The following is a 14541-nucleotide window of genomic DNA, read 5'->3' as shown; positions in this document are numbered from 1 at the left end:
CCATCCAGACATCCAAGCAGTCTTCCGCACGCCCTCCCTGCTTCCCATGACTGGATCTTCAGAAGACAGCTTCCCTCCTTAATGCCCGTCTCTTCTGATGGGTTCTACACTCCTTGTTCTCCTCAAGGACTCTGCTCTTATCCCAAATTATTTGCCAACACCTCCACTGGCCTCATGGTGACTTTGTCCACACTTCACAGCTCACCAGCCCTTCTTCTCTTTCTCTCCTCTTCAGGCTCATCACTTTGTGCTAGAGAACTTCAATGCTGAGCCCGTCGTGGTGGCCTTGGTTCCTGGCCAAGGCCATTTCTGGGCCTGGGACATGAACTCTTGCTGTTCCTCTGGCATCTTTTTAGGCCAAAGCAAAACCAAGAGGTCCTAAATGCTCCAAATCCAGGCAGGTGACACTGTAGTGCAGGAAATGGGGAGAAGACACTGTGATGACTCCAAGGTCACTTAGCAGAGGACATAAGGTCACAGTCCCATGGAGATTATAAGGCTTCCTGAGCAGACTAGGGACGTAACTGGAGGTTGGACAAAATGACCTCCAGAAGCCCCCTCCAACCTTAATAATGCTACAACAGTTTCCGATTCCTAAGACCTCAAACCTGTTTTAAAATCTGACCAAACATAGCCTAAAGCCCTCTTTTTTTCAGAGACAGGCTTAGTCCTTAAAGTCCAATCTCAACTCAAGAGCCCTCTCTTTCACCGCCAATTCCCAACTCAACACTTCTTCTCTAAAGAGTGACAAGGCTGTCATTACGCACCAAAGATCTACGACCTTCATTAGCTGAACTGTTTTACCATGTACCCAAGCACTCCCTTCCTAACCGCACGTTAAAGATTTTTAAAAAATCCTTACTGTGAAGCAAGCGCATTTGTGTTGATGTTTCATTATGTTGCCAGGACCCCCCTCGATGTCATTTCAGCCCCAGAGTATATTTATCCACCGTTGTACATGCTAACGAGATGACTTGCAACTACCCTATTGTGATCCCGCGGCTGGCTCTCCCCGAGAGGTGCAACACTGCTACCGGTGATGCGGGGGTGAAGATTTTCATCCATAAACCAGTGCTTTCAGGTGATAGGCTTTGCTGAAATTTTCATAAAGCTGGAGAATGCTTGCAAGCTATTATAAAAGAGTTGATTATAGGGCCCATAATAAGGGCCTGTGAGTAATGGCAGCATTCCCCACTGACAGGTAAATACCCACGTAATTGGCATTTGATGGGGGAGGAACAGATCTTGTGTTTCATTTTTTTGGTAAAAAAAAAAAAAAAAAGAATGGATGAAAAAAGTAGTACCAGGCAGATCTACAGCAAAGTTGCCCACATTACTGCTGGTGCGCAAGAGTCGCTCCATCTAACGCGATGTCACCAGCAGCAACCAGTGCCAGGTGCTTCAGAGAGGAGCAAAGGGCGTTATCAGCCAATATGGCACACGCGAAACATCCCTTAAGGTCCTCACGACACCCAGGAGTCAGTTCGAGCCTGGAGAATTTAACAAGCTTAATAGCGCAGAGATCACATGAAACACTACTGGAGATCAAGCAAATAATCTGACCTTCTTCTGAGCCAGCACTGGCTGAGATGCTATTTTAAAGGGATCAAATTAAGTTTAATTTGTTCTCATTTTTAAGGAGTCTTCCTGAGACTGGATCGGAAAAGAGCAAAGCCCCAACTCCAGTTCATCACAAAGAGACACTCAAAGTGCCTGTACCCCAGATGAGGGTACACACAGGTTGGGACAGCCCTGTCACGCCTGGGAAGGCAGCCCTATCAGTTGGAGGAAAGCATGCACACTTGATTGGTCACCTTCTCCACAGATAAAGACAGGTCATACATCTCCTGAAATCCCAACAGGGACACGAGCCTAAATAACGGATCCAAAACTTTTCCCTCTGATGCAACGTGACGCTCCCGCCCTCAGGCCACTGGATCTGTCTCACACTCACGGATCCCACAGAGCCAACGAGAATTTGTTGTGTCCTTCTCATCACATTGGCTACCCTGGTGAGGGGCCTCTTCCCTGCTTCAGCTCTCCTACCACTCTTTGCCTCACCCTTCCCCGCCCTCCTTCAAAAACCCTCAAAGTCCTTCCACAATCAGTAAGACATTTCCCGGCACAGAATATATCCAGGTGTCAATGAAAACTCTTCCCAAAGACAACTTGTTGATCACACCACAGTAAAACCAGTCTGAGGCTCCACAAGGCAGCCACATCCAATAGGAAGGCAGTCATCACCCCCTTCATCAGGCTGTTTTCAGCATTAAAAGAGCTTATTTCATGGTTGGATCTATCTCCACCTTCTAGCTATTGCATGCTAGGGTTTTTTTTGTGTCAAAAGGTCTGAAAACCCTCCCATTGCCTGTCGCAACCACTCACGTGCAGCACTCAAGCTTCTTTATCCTCAGTATCCCAATGTTTTACAGCCCTGATCTGTAACACTCTCTCCAGCATTTTCTTATCATTATTGCTGTGCAGACACTAGAACCGGAAGGCATACGAGCTGCTCTGCCAAGCATAGGAGTCCTTTTCATGACAGCACCACACTGAGCTCTCCTGTTAACATGACCATAGCTAAAGACTCTGGACTTTCCACCTGCTCTTCCCACCAAAGATCTTCAAAAGAGGCATCCCAACCTCCCAAGAAAATCTCCCATTTCTTGTTCCTAGCTATATTTGATAATTCATGACTGAACAAGGAGTCCAGCCTTTCTTAAGAGATTCTCATGAAGGGTTGCCATTCTGGCACTTTTATTGATGCTTAAGCAAGACTTAGTATAGGCTGTTAAGAGAGATAGTTGATAAAAAGATAGCAGACTACTCTCCCAACATTACAAGCTTGGTTTAAAACAAAAAAAAAAACCAAAAAAAACCCCAAACACCAAACAAAAAAACCCAACCAACCAAAAAAAACCCACAAAAAACCAAAACAAAACAGACCAACCAACCACAAAACTTAAAACTCAAAAAAAGCTGAGGGAAGACAACTCCAAACCCCAACAGAAGAATGCTGAAGGAAGGGCTAAACAAGAAGCCTACACAACTGAAGATACTTTTACAGGTCATCCCTGGCTTCTCTGTTTCAAAGGAGCAGGAGAGACATGCAATTTTGGTCTACTGCCAAACTTGTGTGAAATCCAGGCCCACCTCAAGTCAGCCAGAGCTTGGCACCAACTTGAGCAAATCCTTGTTATGTGGCTGATATCCCTGCCGCCAAGGTTAACCAAACAGGAGACCTCCCAGACATGCTTTTTTCTATACGCCAAGCACCACGGAAGCACAGTATCTGAAGTCTGTACACTAAATACAATCGACTTTACCCCAAACAGTGATTACGAGAGGAGTCAGGTTTCCCTCGGGACAAAATAAAACTTGAGACAGGGAGGAACTCCAGCTCCTGGATAACACTGAAGAAAATGTTGCAAGCAATGGCTATTCCTATGTGCCAGAAACATAGTTCTGGCAACACACGGTGAGATCAGGTACCCAGGTTGGTAGCAAACATCTACCAAGGAGTCTCTGAGTGATCATAAAGCAAATGTCAACAGCTGACCCTAGCCATGAGCATCCCAGCAAGGCACGTGAAAGGAGATGTTTACCCTCTCGCAAGCTACCACTGGTTAAAGCTCATTCTTTTATCTTTTATAAAAACAAAAATGCCAGCAAAAAAGCGAGTGGTCCTCTTTACCTTGCATTCCTCATCCAGTAGGTCCAAGATACCAAGTTTCGCCTCTATAAGATCTATGCAGGGCTGGTTATCGTAGAAGTCTATGAGAGTCCAAGGAATTCCCTCCTTCACGTACTCTTCTTGTTCCAGCTTAAACACGTGCTGAGAGGGGAAAAATAGCAGAGTTACTGACCGCCACCCCAGCCAGCACAGCGTCAGCCCCTTCCCCATTCACCCAGCCATTCCTACTGGAGTAGAATATTCCCCCTGCACATCCAGAAGCCACAGAAGCTTTAGGTGCCCTCATGTTCAGCTTTGCACAGGCTCTGCCATTTACACAATCTAGCTTCTGGCAAGGAAAATAAAAGACTACATTAGGAAACCACACGGCAGGAGGCGGGGGGGAAGCTTTAAATTACTTTCAGTAGAAAATGACCGAAGCTGTCACTACATTTAGGTGGGAGCCGTATATTGAAACGGCAAGGACATACATATCTCTTTGGCTGAGAAAAATCTCTCTCCCCTTTAGTGCTCTGCTGATTAAACTAGCGACCTGCAGGAAGGTCCACAAGCTGGGAGCCCAGCCAGGGCTGAGCACGTGTGTCCTTATCTGTGAAGAAAGCTTCAAAAAGCACCCATCGTCCTAGAAGAGATATCAGCAGCAGTATCTAACTGACTCAGGAACATTGCTATTGTAGATTCTTATTAAAAAAAAAAAAAAAAATCTTTGCATGGCTTATGTATCTCAGACCTCTGCCCAAATAGATAAATTGTCTCTTGCTATTTTTGAGATACTCTAAGCATATTAAAAAACGATTTTTCAAATGCACTTTTTTCTTCAAAGATAGCTTTTTAAAATCTCTTCAAACATGTCATCTCAGAGTTTGAATTTATAAGCTTCAGAAGTGATAGTTGGACATAGTAAGTAAGATATGAATACTGCAAATACAATCCATAATTCACTTTTCATTTTTAGCAGCACTGATCTGATGCATTCGATAGACTGCAAATGTTCATGTCCATGCATACGATACAGTTTCAAAGTTCTGAACTACTCTGCAGTACTTAGCTACTCAAATTTAAAAAGTTTTTTTTCCCCTCGTACCCTGAAACTAATAGTGATTTTTCTCCCTGCTTGCAACAAAAGCAGAAGACAACCCCTTACTGGTTTCATTTCCAGTGCAGGTAAGCGCTTGCACCTAATAAAACAGAAGAATCTCAGGTTTTTGTGAGGCATGTCCAAATGAATAACAGGGAGTGTGGCCAATTGCGCCACTGAGTTTTAGCTGCAGAGGTTTAAGCCAGACTTAATGGGCAGGTTTCCACCCATGCTTGGTCTCACACTGGAAATCACGACTCAGAACAAGACCATCCAGGTTTAGCTCAGCTTAGTATTGAAACTGCACAAAAGTATTGGCAAACTTTCTACTCATTCAAAACCACCAGCGGAGCTTTGCCTAAAGCATTTGCAAACCTGCTCCCAGTATCATGCTTATCAGTCAACTAAGTAACATTTTCAATTTGATACGAATATTTAGTGTGATCATAAAGCCCAGTCACTGCCAGGAGAGATGGTATCCCAAGGACTACATTCATGCTGGCCATGCAATCTGGCCATCCCGCACGTAAATGCCGCTAAGCAGAAGCCAGACTTACAATAATTCCACCTTGATATATTTTCTGCTAAGTTTTATGGAACATTTCCACGCTGACCTTACCGAGTTGAACTGCTGCTGGAGCTTTTCATTGGCATAGTTGATACAAAACTGTTCAAAGCTATTCACTTCAAAAGTTTCAAACCTGCAAAGCAATGAATAAATCAGTATTAAGCGGTGTTTCGTCTCAAAATCTACTTTTCCCTGCAATGGTGTCATCTGTGTGATGGGGAACATCAGTTATTCAACCGTCTCTTCGCATTCCTCCTATCCCAGATCTACGTTTTATTCCTCATTCCCCAAAACGTCTATCCTTCCTTGCCACAACTCAAGGGATTCAAGAAATCTCTTCTGCAACACACGAATGAGATATTCAGTATGACTGCAGCTTCCTGCCCATCAGGCAGCAGTGCTGTCTGAGATGAGAATAACAGCCTCTTTGAGGGAAAAATATTATGAAATATTAAGTCCAAATATATGCACTGCAAAGGTGATGGAGAAAAAGTAGCTGCTGTCTTAAAAGACCCAACACAGTATTTTTAATGCAATCCAATACAGTAGAAAAAGAATGTATCACATTCATAATTATAGTCTCTGTATTGAATCCGTGATAGCACAAAAATTAGATACACGTGAACAAGAGACTTCTGGAAGGTAGAGGGAGAAATGGTGCTACCAGCTCCATTTCCAACATATTCCTTTGAGGGAGTTTGGTGCTGGTCTCTGTGATCCCACACTTCACCAGGACTTCCACAGCTCCCCTCGCAGAAACGTTATCCCACCCTGCCACAGGCCACCAGCCAACTCCAAACTGAGCTAAAACTGGCTTCCTAGTCACAACTAGAAAAGAAAAAATACGCCGTTTTAATAACACAAACAACATGCAAGCAGAAGAGAGTCAGCGGAGTCCCCAAGGCAGTCAGGGCTGAAGCACGTGATGCACAGGGACAGGCACAGGGAGCTGGGCTTGCTCTTAAAAAAAAGTTTTAGCTACCACAGGGAATTATGTTATTTATATTTCTATTTTTAAGGCACAGTTGGAAGGTGGAGGAAAAAGTCTTTGACACATGACGGCAAGGATTAAACTAAGAGAAGAAGTGGCAAGGCTCCCTCTGCTTAACAAATAAGCTGCTGTAATGAGAAATGCACTGTGAAATGATTGTTCGCGTAACAGGTGCTGTAGGAGGTGGCAGAACAGTCTTGAAGCACTAAACAAATGAAGCCCTTTCCCTCCAAAAAAAAAAAAAAAAAAAAATCAGTATCTCTGGTGCTTTCTGAGGACTACCTGGCTGTTATCCACATGACACAGTTATTCCCCAGGGACTGCCAGGTGGTAAAGCCCTCACCATACCAAACGCCTGAGCCCTTGGGGAAGTGCAATGCAAAAATGCAAAAGGAAAAAGTGGGAATGGGAGAAAGGAGCTGCTTTTGTGCTTTTATCAGCCCCACAGCCCTCGAGGAAACCTGGGACTGCTCCCCTCCGCTTGCCGTGGGGTGGCATTCCCGCTGGAGCTGATGCAGCCCATGCAGAGCAGATAATCAATCCCTCCCTATCCCAGGCAGTGAGCTTTGCAATTTTTAAAGCAGCAAAATCTGGTGCCTGGGACCAATGAATGTTTATATTAAACATGCGGCTAGAGCCTCAGTGATGAACGTGCCCTCGAAGGGCTCCCACTGTGCTTGACCTTGGTCGCATGGTCATCGTGCCGAGTAGATCACGTGCCTTCAGCTCCTGCAACTAAAGGGTCTCCTCCTGAGAAATACGTACTCCTTCAGGTTCACGATCAGAGCAACGGGGCAAGAAAAGATTTAATCAAAAGGGAGATGGAGAGGCACGGCAAGCTAGGTGGAAAAACGCAACAAGAGCAGGGGTAACGAGAGGAAAAGATATCGGAGGGGAAACTCTTTTTCCGCTTCAGAGACACCAGATGTGATTTACGAATCCTCTCAGCAAGTGACAGGCAGGACAGAGCAGCTGTGTAACATCAACTCCAAGGAAGATTTCATGAAGTCACTTATTAAGGGACTTGGCCAGTGCAATTTGCTAACTGACGGAGCAGTCTGGTCACCAGCTCCACGCGTGCCCTTGCCGGGAAGTCCTGCCCACACAAAACGACTGCGCTAAGATGACATTCTGATGGGAAAAGCAAACCAATGGCTGTTTTGTTTCTACTTATTTCAGTGCCTATATCCTAGTGCAAAAAATAAACACACTCCCCACTCCAACCCATCACCGTGGCTCCTGGGTAGGCACATCCCAGCGTGGGGACAGCTCTCGTGAGCAGATGTCAGGGGGCAAACACTGGATCTGGGTTTTTTTTTTGCTGTTCCCTATTCTGCTGTGTGACTGGTATCTTCTGTATCTGCTGCAGCACCAAGGTTTATACTAAAATATTTAAAGTTCATAAATAAGTCCAGCATACAGCTGGCCACCTGGGTGTTCACACTTCCCTTCACACAGCAAACAGAGAAAAAACAAGCTGTCCCTGCCGAGTCCAGGAATGCCACATGAATTCACTTTTCAGATGGACTGCAGTGCTGCTACTACAGCAAATGATGCACTTTCACTAAATACATAAAGGTTTTTAATGCTGCACCCTCTCACCTCAATACTAACTGAGAGTTAAGGATGCAGGGTGGAGCATTAGAGAATTAGGAGACAAACTCCACAGCCTCTGCACCCTCAGTTTGGACCCTGTTCCTAGAAATCCCACCCATAGGGACAGTCCTTCCCCAGGAGTGTCAGGACAGAGGTGCTCTTGGGATGTCAGGGACATACGGTGGAGGCTGTGTGCGTGCTCCCTGTCTTCTGAGCTTAATTCCTCTCCAAGAGGAAAAGGAAGAACAAGAGACATATAAAAAAAAAATCCAATATTTGTCAGAATGCATTGAAGCTCTCAAATAGCCTGAGTTTGGGGAACCAAACCGCTTTCAAGGACTGAATAGATTCAGGTTATCAGCACCCAAAGTCCCTGCATTATTAATTCCTCAGTATTTAAACAGCAATACCCTCTTCTGAATGGGATTTGCAGTCTCTTTAGGAGACTGGACTCACACCCAAATGTTACAGCCTGGAGTGCAGGTTCATCCCCTGCAAACGTGCCTCTTTCAATAGGATCTGCAGGTCCTCACAGGAAAAAAAAAAAAAAAAAAAAACCAAAAAAAAACCAAAAACAAAAACAACCAACCAACCTTGCTGTACTCTGAGGCGACACCAGCGCTGTAGAACTAACTGCCAGCCCACGCGCTGGACGTGATGCACAGGAGACCTGCAGCTAAGGGAGGTTTTTCTTCCACACTAACAGGTTTTCAAGCCCAGCTTCATCTTTCATGAGAGTTATCCTCAAGTCTCCTTTTACTCAGATTTCTGAAAGATCACATCTGATTTTGTAACTCTGACATCCAGCTTTCTGCACTGACCCACTATCACCCTCCTCAAAGCTTTATTTATCATATTCCAGCCTGCAGAAATTTCTATTTGTAGGGACACTGATGGGAAATAGCTTTGCCATCTCATACAGTCTTTCAACCAGACTGTGCCAGATTCATCTGATTATTCAAGATTTTCCAGGTCCTGTGCCCCATATCTAGGAGAGCCCAGACACATGCAAAGCTCTGACAGCAATTTCACCATCTCAAACCATCCCATAAAAATCCCAAACCAAAGAGGACCGCACTCATAGCGTACTTGGTACAAGTGTTCCTGTAAACTTTGCAGTACAGCAGCAGTCGTTGATGGATACAAGCAGGCTGTGGGCTATGACAATGCTCCAGCACTGACTTCTGGCTTCCTTTCTGCTGCCATGGCTGCCCAGCAGATGTCAAAATCAACATCCCAAAACACATTACCAGGAGTCTGCTGTTACACAAGATTTGGATTGAGCAAGCATGGCGACTGCAGCAGGTCAGGGACCAGTTCCTGGAGTGGCTACAACTCCTAGCCTGAAGTTGCAGGTTGCAAGTCCTGCTCTTGGTTATGCCAGAGCTCTTTGCACCTTACCCCCTCACCTCAGGCTCCCAAAGCGCTCAGAAAGCTCTCGCTGCACAAGGGCCCTGCAACAGCGGTTTCACAGCTGAAGCAGGAAAGTAGTTTCCTCAAACACCACAGCAACCCGAGGCAGAGCCAAGCGCAGTCGTTGGTCTCCGCATCATCACCTTTAGCTCTACCTCATCTTTAGGCTTGCTGCTTTAAACAGAAATCCCAAATGGGAACAGCACAGGAGATAAATCCCAAAAGCCAGGCCTAAGCAAATCTACACACACTGTTTCAAGGTCAAAGTTGCACAGTCTAAAGGAGGATCAAAACCACAAATGACACACCGTGGCTGTGCTTTTTCACATCCCTTCCTATTATTCCCATCCCCTGCCACAAGCCAAGGTCAAGCATACATTTCCAGAAGGGTGACATCAATCAGAAAGAACTAATTAAATAGCCTTAAAGGCAGAATGCACGCCTACCCATAGATATCAAGCACGCCAATGAAGGAGTGCTGTTTGACAGTGGTGTGCAGGGCCTTGTTGATGTGCTGCACGATCCAGTTGAAGAGCTGGGCATAGATGTGCTTGGCCAGGGCGTTCTTGGCGTTGACCACTTGCTGCACAGACATGTTCTTCACATAGGTCTCAGCCGTGGTGACAAGTTTGCGATGGCAAAGCCAGTGCTGCATCTGGCTGCGCTCCAGGCCCAGCAAGCCACAGAAGTTGTTCAAGTGCTCGTCCTCGCTCTGTGGGTAACAAGAGGCAAAGTCAGCAGGTTGGTGATGCTCCAAAACTGGAGTTTTAACACTGGGTTTCTAGATCAGCACAAGAAATTAGCACTATTTCATGTCTATATGGGGAAATACTGCGTGTCTCTGTGGCTGACAGGAAACAGAAAAGTTTCCTGTCAGATGAGTGCTCATCCAGTTGCATTCATCTTCATGGACATGGATGAAATGGCTCACAAAGAGCTCTGAACAGCTTTCTGCTGCTCCAGCTGTCCTTAAGGTCTCGAACTTCACAAAGAGCAGATTTCCACGGTGACTGCCAACAGGAAAGAGCACTCTCCACTTTACTCCTCCTTGAGCTGCAACTGCACACTCCTTCAGAGCAACCTTGATTAAGTCTCAAGTTAAAGCTCAGAGCATGCCATTACACCATGCCTTTTACAAACTAAGCCCATTTTGAATAACAAATTTGTAAAATGTGCATTACCAGAAGGGCTTGTGTTTTGCATAATCAATAAAATGAAATGTGAGCTTCATTTTCTCTAGGGCACTGTATTTTTTCCCCCTACAAACTAAGACAAGGCAGTTCCGAGTCTCCATTATGCTAAGATAGCGGGCACGGCCTTTTGGACAACGAGAAATCAATTTCCCTTTTCTCAGTGTAGTAATACATATCTAAAGGAAGAAATGGTTTCCAGTCAGATACGTGCCTGTACAGAAGCTGGATGGCTTTGGCAATGGAGAGGAAAATGCATTTTAAAAACATGTCCAGGATGCTTTATTGTTCTGATACTTTTTTGCCATGGATTCAAAGTCATAACAGGACTGATTTAATAGCAGGCAATTACATCTGAAGGTAATTAAACAACATTAACTCCATTACAGAACTCAGCACTGTCAGAGCAGATCACTTTTACATATCCATGTTGCCAAATACCAAGCAAATTACCCCCAGCACCCAACTAATTCCACACCACATTATCTCAAGGGTACCACTAGAAGTGTGTGCAAAACCCATTTTAATACTTTAATTAGGAATAAACAACTCAGCTTGGGATGCAATGATAATTGATAGGACAGTATTTTCCATATAATCACATTTTTTTCCCCTCTGAACAAACACAAACAGAAAAACCATCAAGGCATCTTTAGTCTGATTTATTCTTGCTAATTAACTGTGCAGTGTTCCTTTGAACACTGGAAGGGCACATGATAAGCAGCAGCCTCATGGCTTTGCCTGTAGCAAAGCGGTCGTAGAGCATCACACCTTCTGCTGCTGGGAGTCACTGTTCCCCCCGCATTCTCTGCCCGAAGCCCTTTAAGAAAGCAGGAAAAGTTAAAGATGGCTTGGGACTTAAGGTGGGAAGCAACCTTTGAATCATCTTGCTTATGGGCTGGCTAGAGAGGAGAAATAATGCACTCTGTTCCAGGAAAAACAAAGCAACCAGGAAATTATGACGTGTTTTCAAAAAAAGAAACCAGGAGGAAAAGGGCTTTCTACCAAAGCTTACCACGGCAAAGCTCAATACATCCAAGGTGGCCCAATTTATAAGCATACAAAGCTCCCCACGTGCCCCACGCTCGCTGGCAACCTACCGATATGCTACAGGCCTCGCCATCTCGTTCTGCTTGGATTTCCAAGTTTCCTAGGTGCAGAATGGCAGCAATTATCCTAAAAATGGCGGTCTGATGAGACTCCTTCACTCCTACGGGAACAATTGATAGCCGATTGTCACAACAGAAAAGAAACTGCAATTTTCAGTTTATTTGAAAACGCTTGCGGTGTTTGATTTTCTTCCCAGGCTGATGGTTTTCAGAATTATCAGACCTCTCACAATAAACTCACCATAAACTCTCAGTAAAGTCATCACTCAAAAATGACAGCAGAGACCGCAAGAGGAGCTCCGCATATTATTTCTTTACCCCTAATGATTGCATCAAAGCGTTTTTATCACAGATGGGTTTAATACTATTGCGAATGTGCACGAAACCAAGGATGCTTCTACATAATGATCAAACAGGATCAGAGTTATAGGGGCTCTGCAGCTTTATAGAACAAGGACTTGCTTCTCTGTGATTGTAATCCAACAGTGAGATCTTGCTGACAACTGAAGTACAGAAATTACAAGTTATTGTCAAACAGAAGTGAAAATTAAAGCCGTGCACACGATGCATGACGCCTCCAGACTGGCACTACAGCAAGTCACCAGGGAGGCGATGTGAAGCTCTGTCTTACCATCCCCAGTGTCTCAGCAGGAGCTACGTGTTGTGGCTCTGCACTGAGGGTGTAAGATGTTACTGCTTTAAATATTTTTCTGGCAGGCTTTTGCAGGCATTCCCAGCAGGAGCTTTGCTCAGCAGCAGCTTGCACACAGCTTTCTTGCCAGTTCTTGCATTTTTACATCCCAAGTGGGTTTTCTGTGTCCCTTCTGTGTTCAGTGCTGGTGCCCTAATTATCTACCCAAGGTCTGAGACATCACCTGCTGTTTTCTGAATTATCAAGAGCTTCCCTTTCTCTTTCTCTCGGGACTCTCTTGTTATCAGCACAGTGAGAAATGTTTCAAGGTTACTAAAAGGAGCAACACTCTGCTGTTACCTGGCACTCTTAATTGGAGTTAAGCCTGGCTAAGGTGCAAATCTGCAGATAAATCTGACTTCTCCTTGTTACGCATAAAAAGTAAGACTAGAAAGTGTAGCAGCAATTTCATCAGACCCTGAACAGAAGCAGATAGAGCTGAGAAACACTGAAGGAAAATAAGAAAAAGTAGAGGATGCACGTGAAGAGCAGGAAAACATCATCAAATTGGCAGTGTAGGAAGATGCTCACACAGTGCTTCACAGGGAGCAGTAAGGAGATAGGGGGTCTCTTTGGGGAGACAGGGGAGACCAAAGTGAAACTACACGTGGCAAGGGGATGGGGAGAGAGCTCTCTGAGGATTACAGGGCCACGGGAAAGCTTGGAGCAACCTGGCTTTTTTTTTTTTTTTTTTTTTTTTTGAGTAGTTAAGAGACAGAAATCACACAAGCCAGACAGGAGGAGGGTGAAGACAAGACCTCGCTGTCAACCCGAAGGAAAAGAAAATAAGCCCTCCACAAGGAGGACAAATTTGCAGGAAACATTTGCAGTTATAACGTTTGTAATGAGTCCCCATGCTTGCTGCCGACACAGCACAGCGGCTGCAATACAGCTGTTGCAGGAGATTTCACAGCTGGCTGCCAACTGCATCACAAGCTCCTCACCCAACAGATGAAATACGATGGAGAGCATGCACAGGTGGTTGTCGTGGCGGTAGATTTTGCAGCTGGCCATGCAAATGTGGACTCTGCACAGCAGGGAAGTACTCAGCTCATTATTCCCCGGAATCAGCTACTCAGTATAATAATGTGATGGTCTGAGAAGTGACATCACCTTCAACCCAAATACAGATTGAGCTGCAGAGTAACAGCTCTTTTCCTGTCTGTGAATAGGGTAAAAAATAGCAAGCAAAAGCTGCAGCACAGCTTTCCCTCCAGAATGATTTATTTAGGTTTCTCTTCAATTCAGCGTCCACTTCCATTTCACTGCTGCTTTGCAGATAGCTGTGAGAAATACTTCTTCAGCTCATACTAAAGAATAAGGTAAAGCCAACTAGGACAATAGGAAGATTGCTTTATATCTCTTAATGTTACAGGAAAGCCATAAATTTCAGGCAAAATACTGAAAAAAAATTTGCAAGAGACTTCTGCTGGGAAGCCTTCAAGCAGAGGAACTCCTTACCAAGCAGGGTGAAGGCATGCCTGGTTTTCTTAAAGTCATCAGCATCATCCACACCATTGATAGATGTGTCACCTCCCTGAGAAGCGTAGAAAAAGTCTTCAGCACATGCTAGGAGGGAAGAAACAGAAGAAATACATCAGCAAGCAGGAGCATTCCAGAGCGTGCACTAGGATGCTCCCTGTTCCCACCAATCTGCCCATCCCCAAAGGGCACCCATCTCCTTTAAACTGCGGTTTACTGAGAAATGGATGAAGTATCACCTGGATAAGTGCCTGCAACTACTTCTTGCAGTGATAAAACTCCTTCCTCACACAAAACAAGTTAAGGGCAGAGCTGTGGTATATTTGGGATTTGAATAACTGATCTCTTGTACAGGCACAGACTGTTTGAAATACTGAGATTGCTACTTCAATTTTTTTTAATACTATTTTATGTACTCATGACCAATTCAGATACTTTAACACCTTTCCCACAGAACGCCTTAAACCTGGGGAGCAAAGGGAATGAGAACACAGTTGCAGTGCCAGCAGTACACCATTTAAGCATCCATGTGCTTCAGCAAAGTTTTTTCAGGACGACACAAAGCTAAATCCTGTGGAGACAGAGAGGCATTTCAAATGCAGATACAACAAGAAGAGATCGCAGGATTAACATCCGCTTTAAAAAGCTTCACATGCAATCACTTCTCCTTAAAACAAGGGTTCATTTGTGTCCAAAACAATCAAGATATGCGCCCAAGACCGTCAGGCT

At 44.8% G+C, this 14541-nt stretch overlaps 1 protein-coding gene across 1 annotated transcript in view; it reads right to left on the bottom strand.

Annotated features, from left to right (window-relative positions):
* MYO5B (myosin VB) overlaps positions 1 to 14541 on the bottom strand; it is a 140843-nt gene that overhangs the window by 69781 nt on the left and 56521 nt on the right. The window contains exons 8-12 of the mRNA XM_086771518.1: positions 13792 to 13899; positions 11631 to 11740; positions 9787 to 10052; positions 5392 to 5473; positions 3695 to 3835 (exon numbers count right to left, since the gene is read on the bottom strand). Of these exons, the coding sequence (XP_086627644.1) occupies positions 3695 to 3835; positions 5392 to 5473; positions 9787 to 10052; positions 11631 to 11740; positions 13792 to 13899 (707 nt within the window). The remainder of the gene's footprint in view (positions 1 to 3694; positions 3836 to 5391; positions 5474 to 9786; positions 10053 to 11630; positions 11741 to 13791; positions 13900 to 14541) is intronic.

Source organism: Chlamydotis macqueenii, chromosome Z (genome assembly GCF_036417535.1).
Source record: "Chlamydotis macqueenii isolate bChlMac1 chromosome Z, bChlMac1.mat, whole genome shotgun sequence".
Taxonomy (NCBI): domain Eukaryota; kingdom Metazoa; phylum Chordata; class Aves; order Otidiformes; family Otididae; genus Chlamydotis; species Chlamydotis macqueenii.
This window is presented reverse-complemented; position numbering and strand designations above follow the sequence as displayed.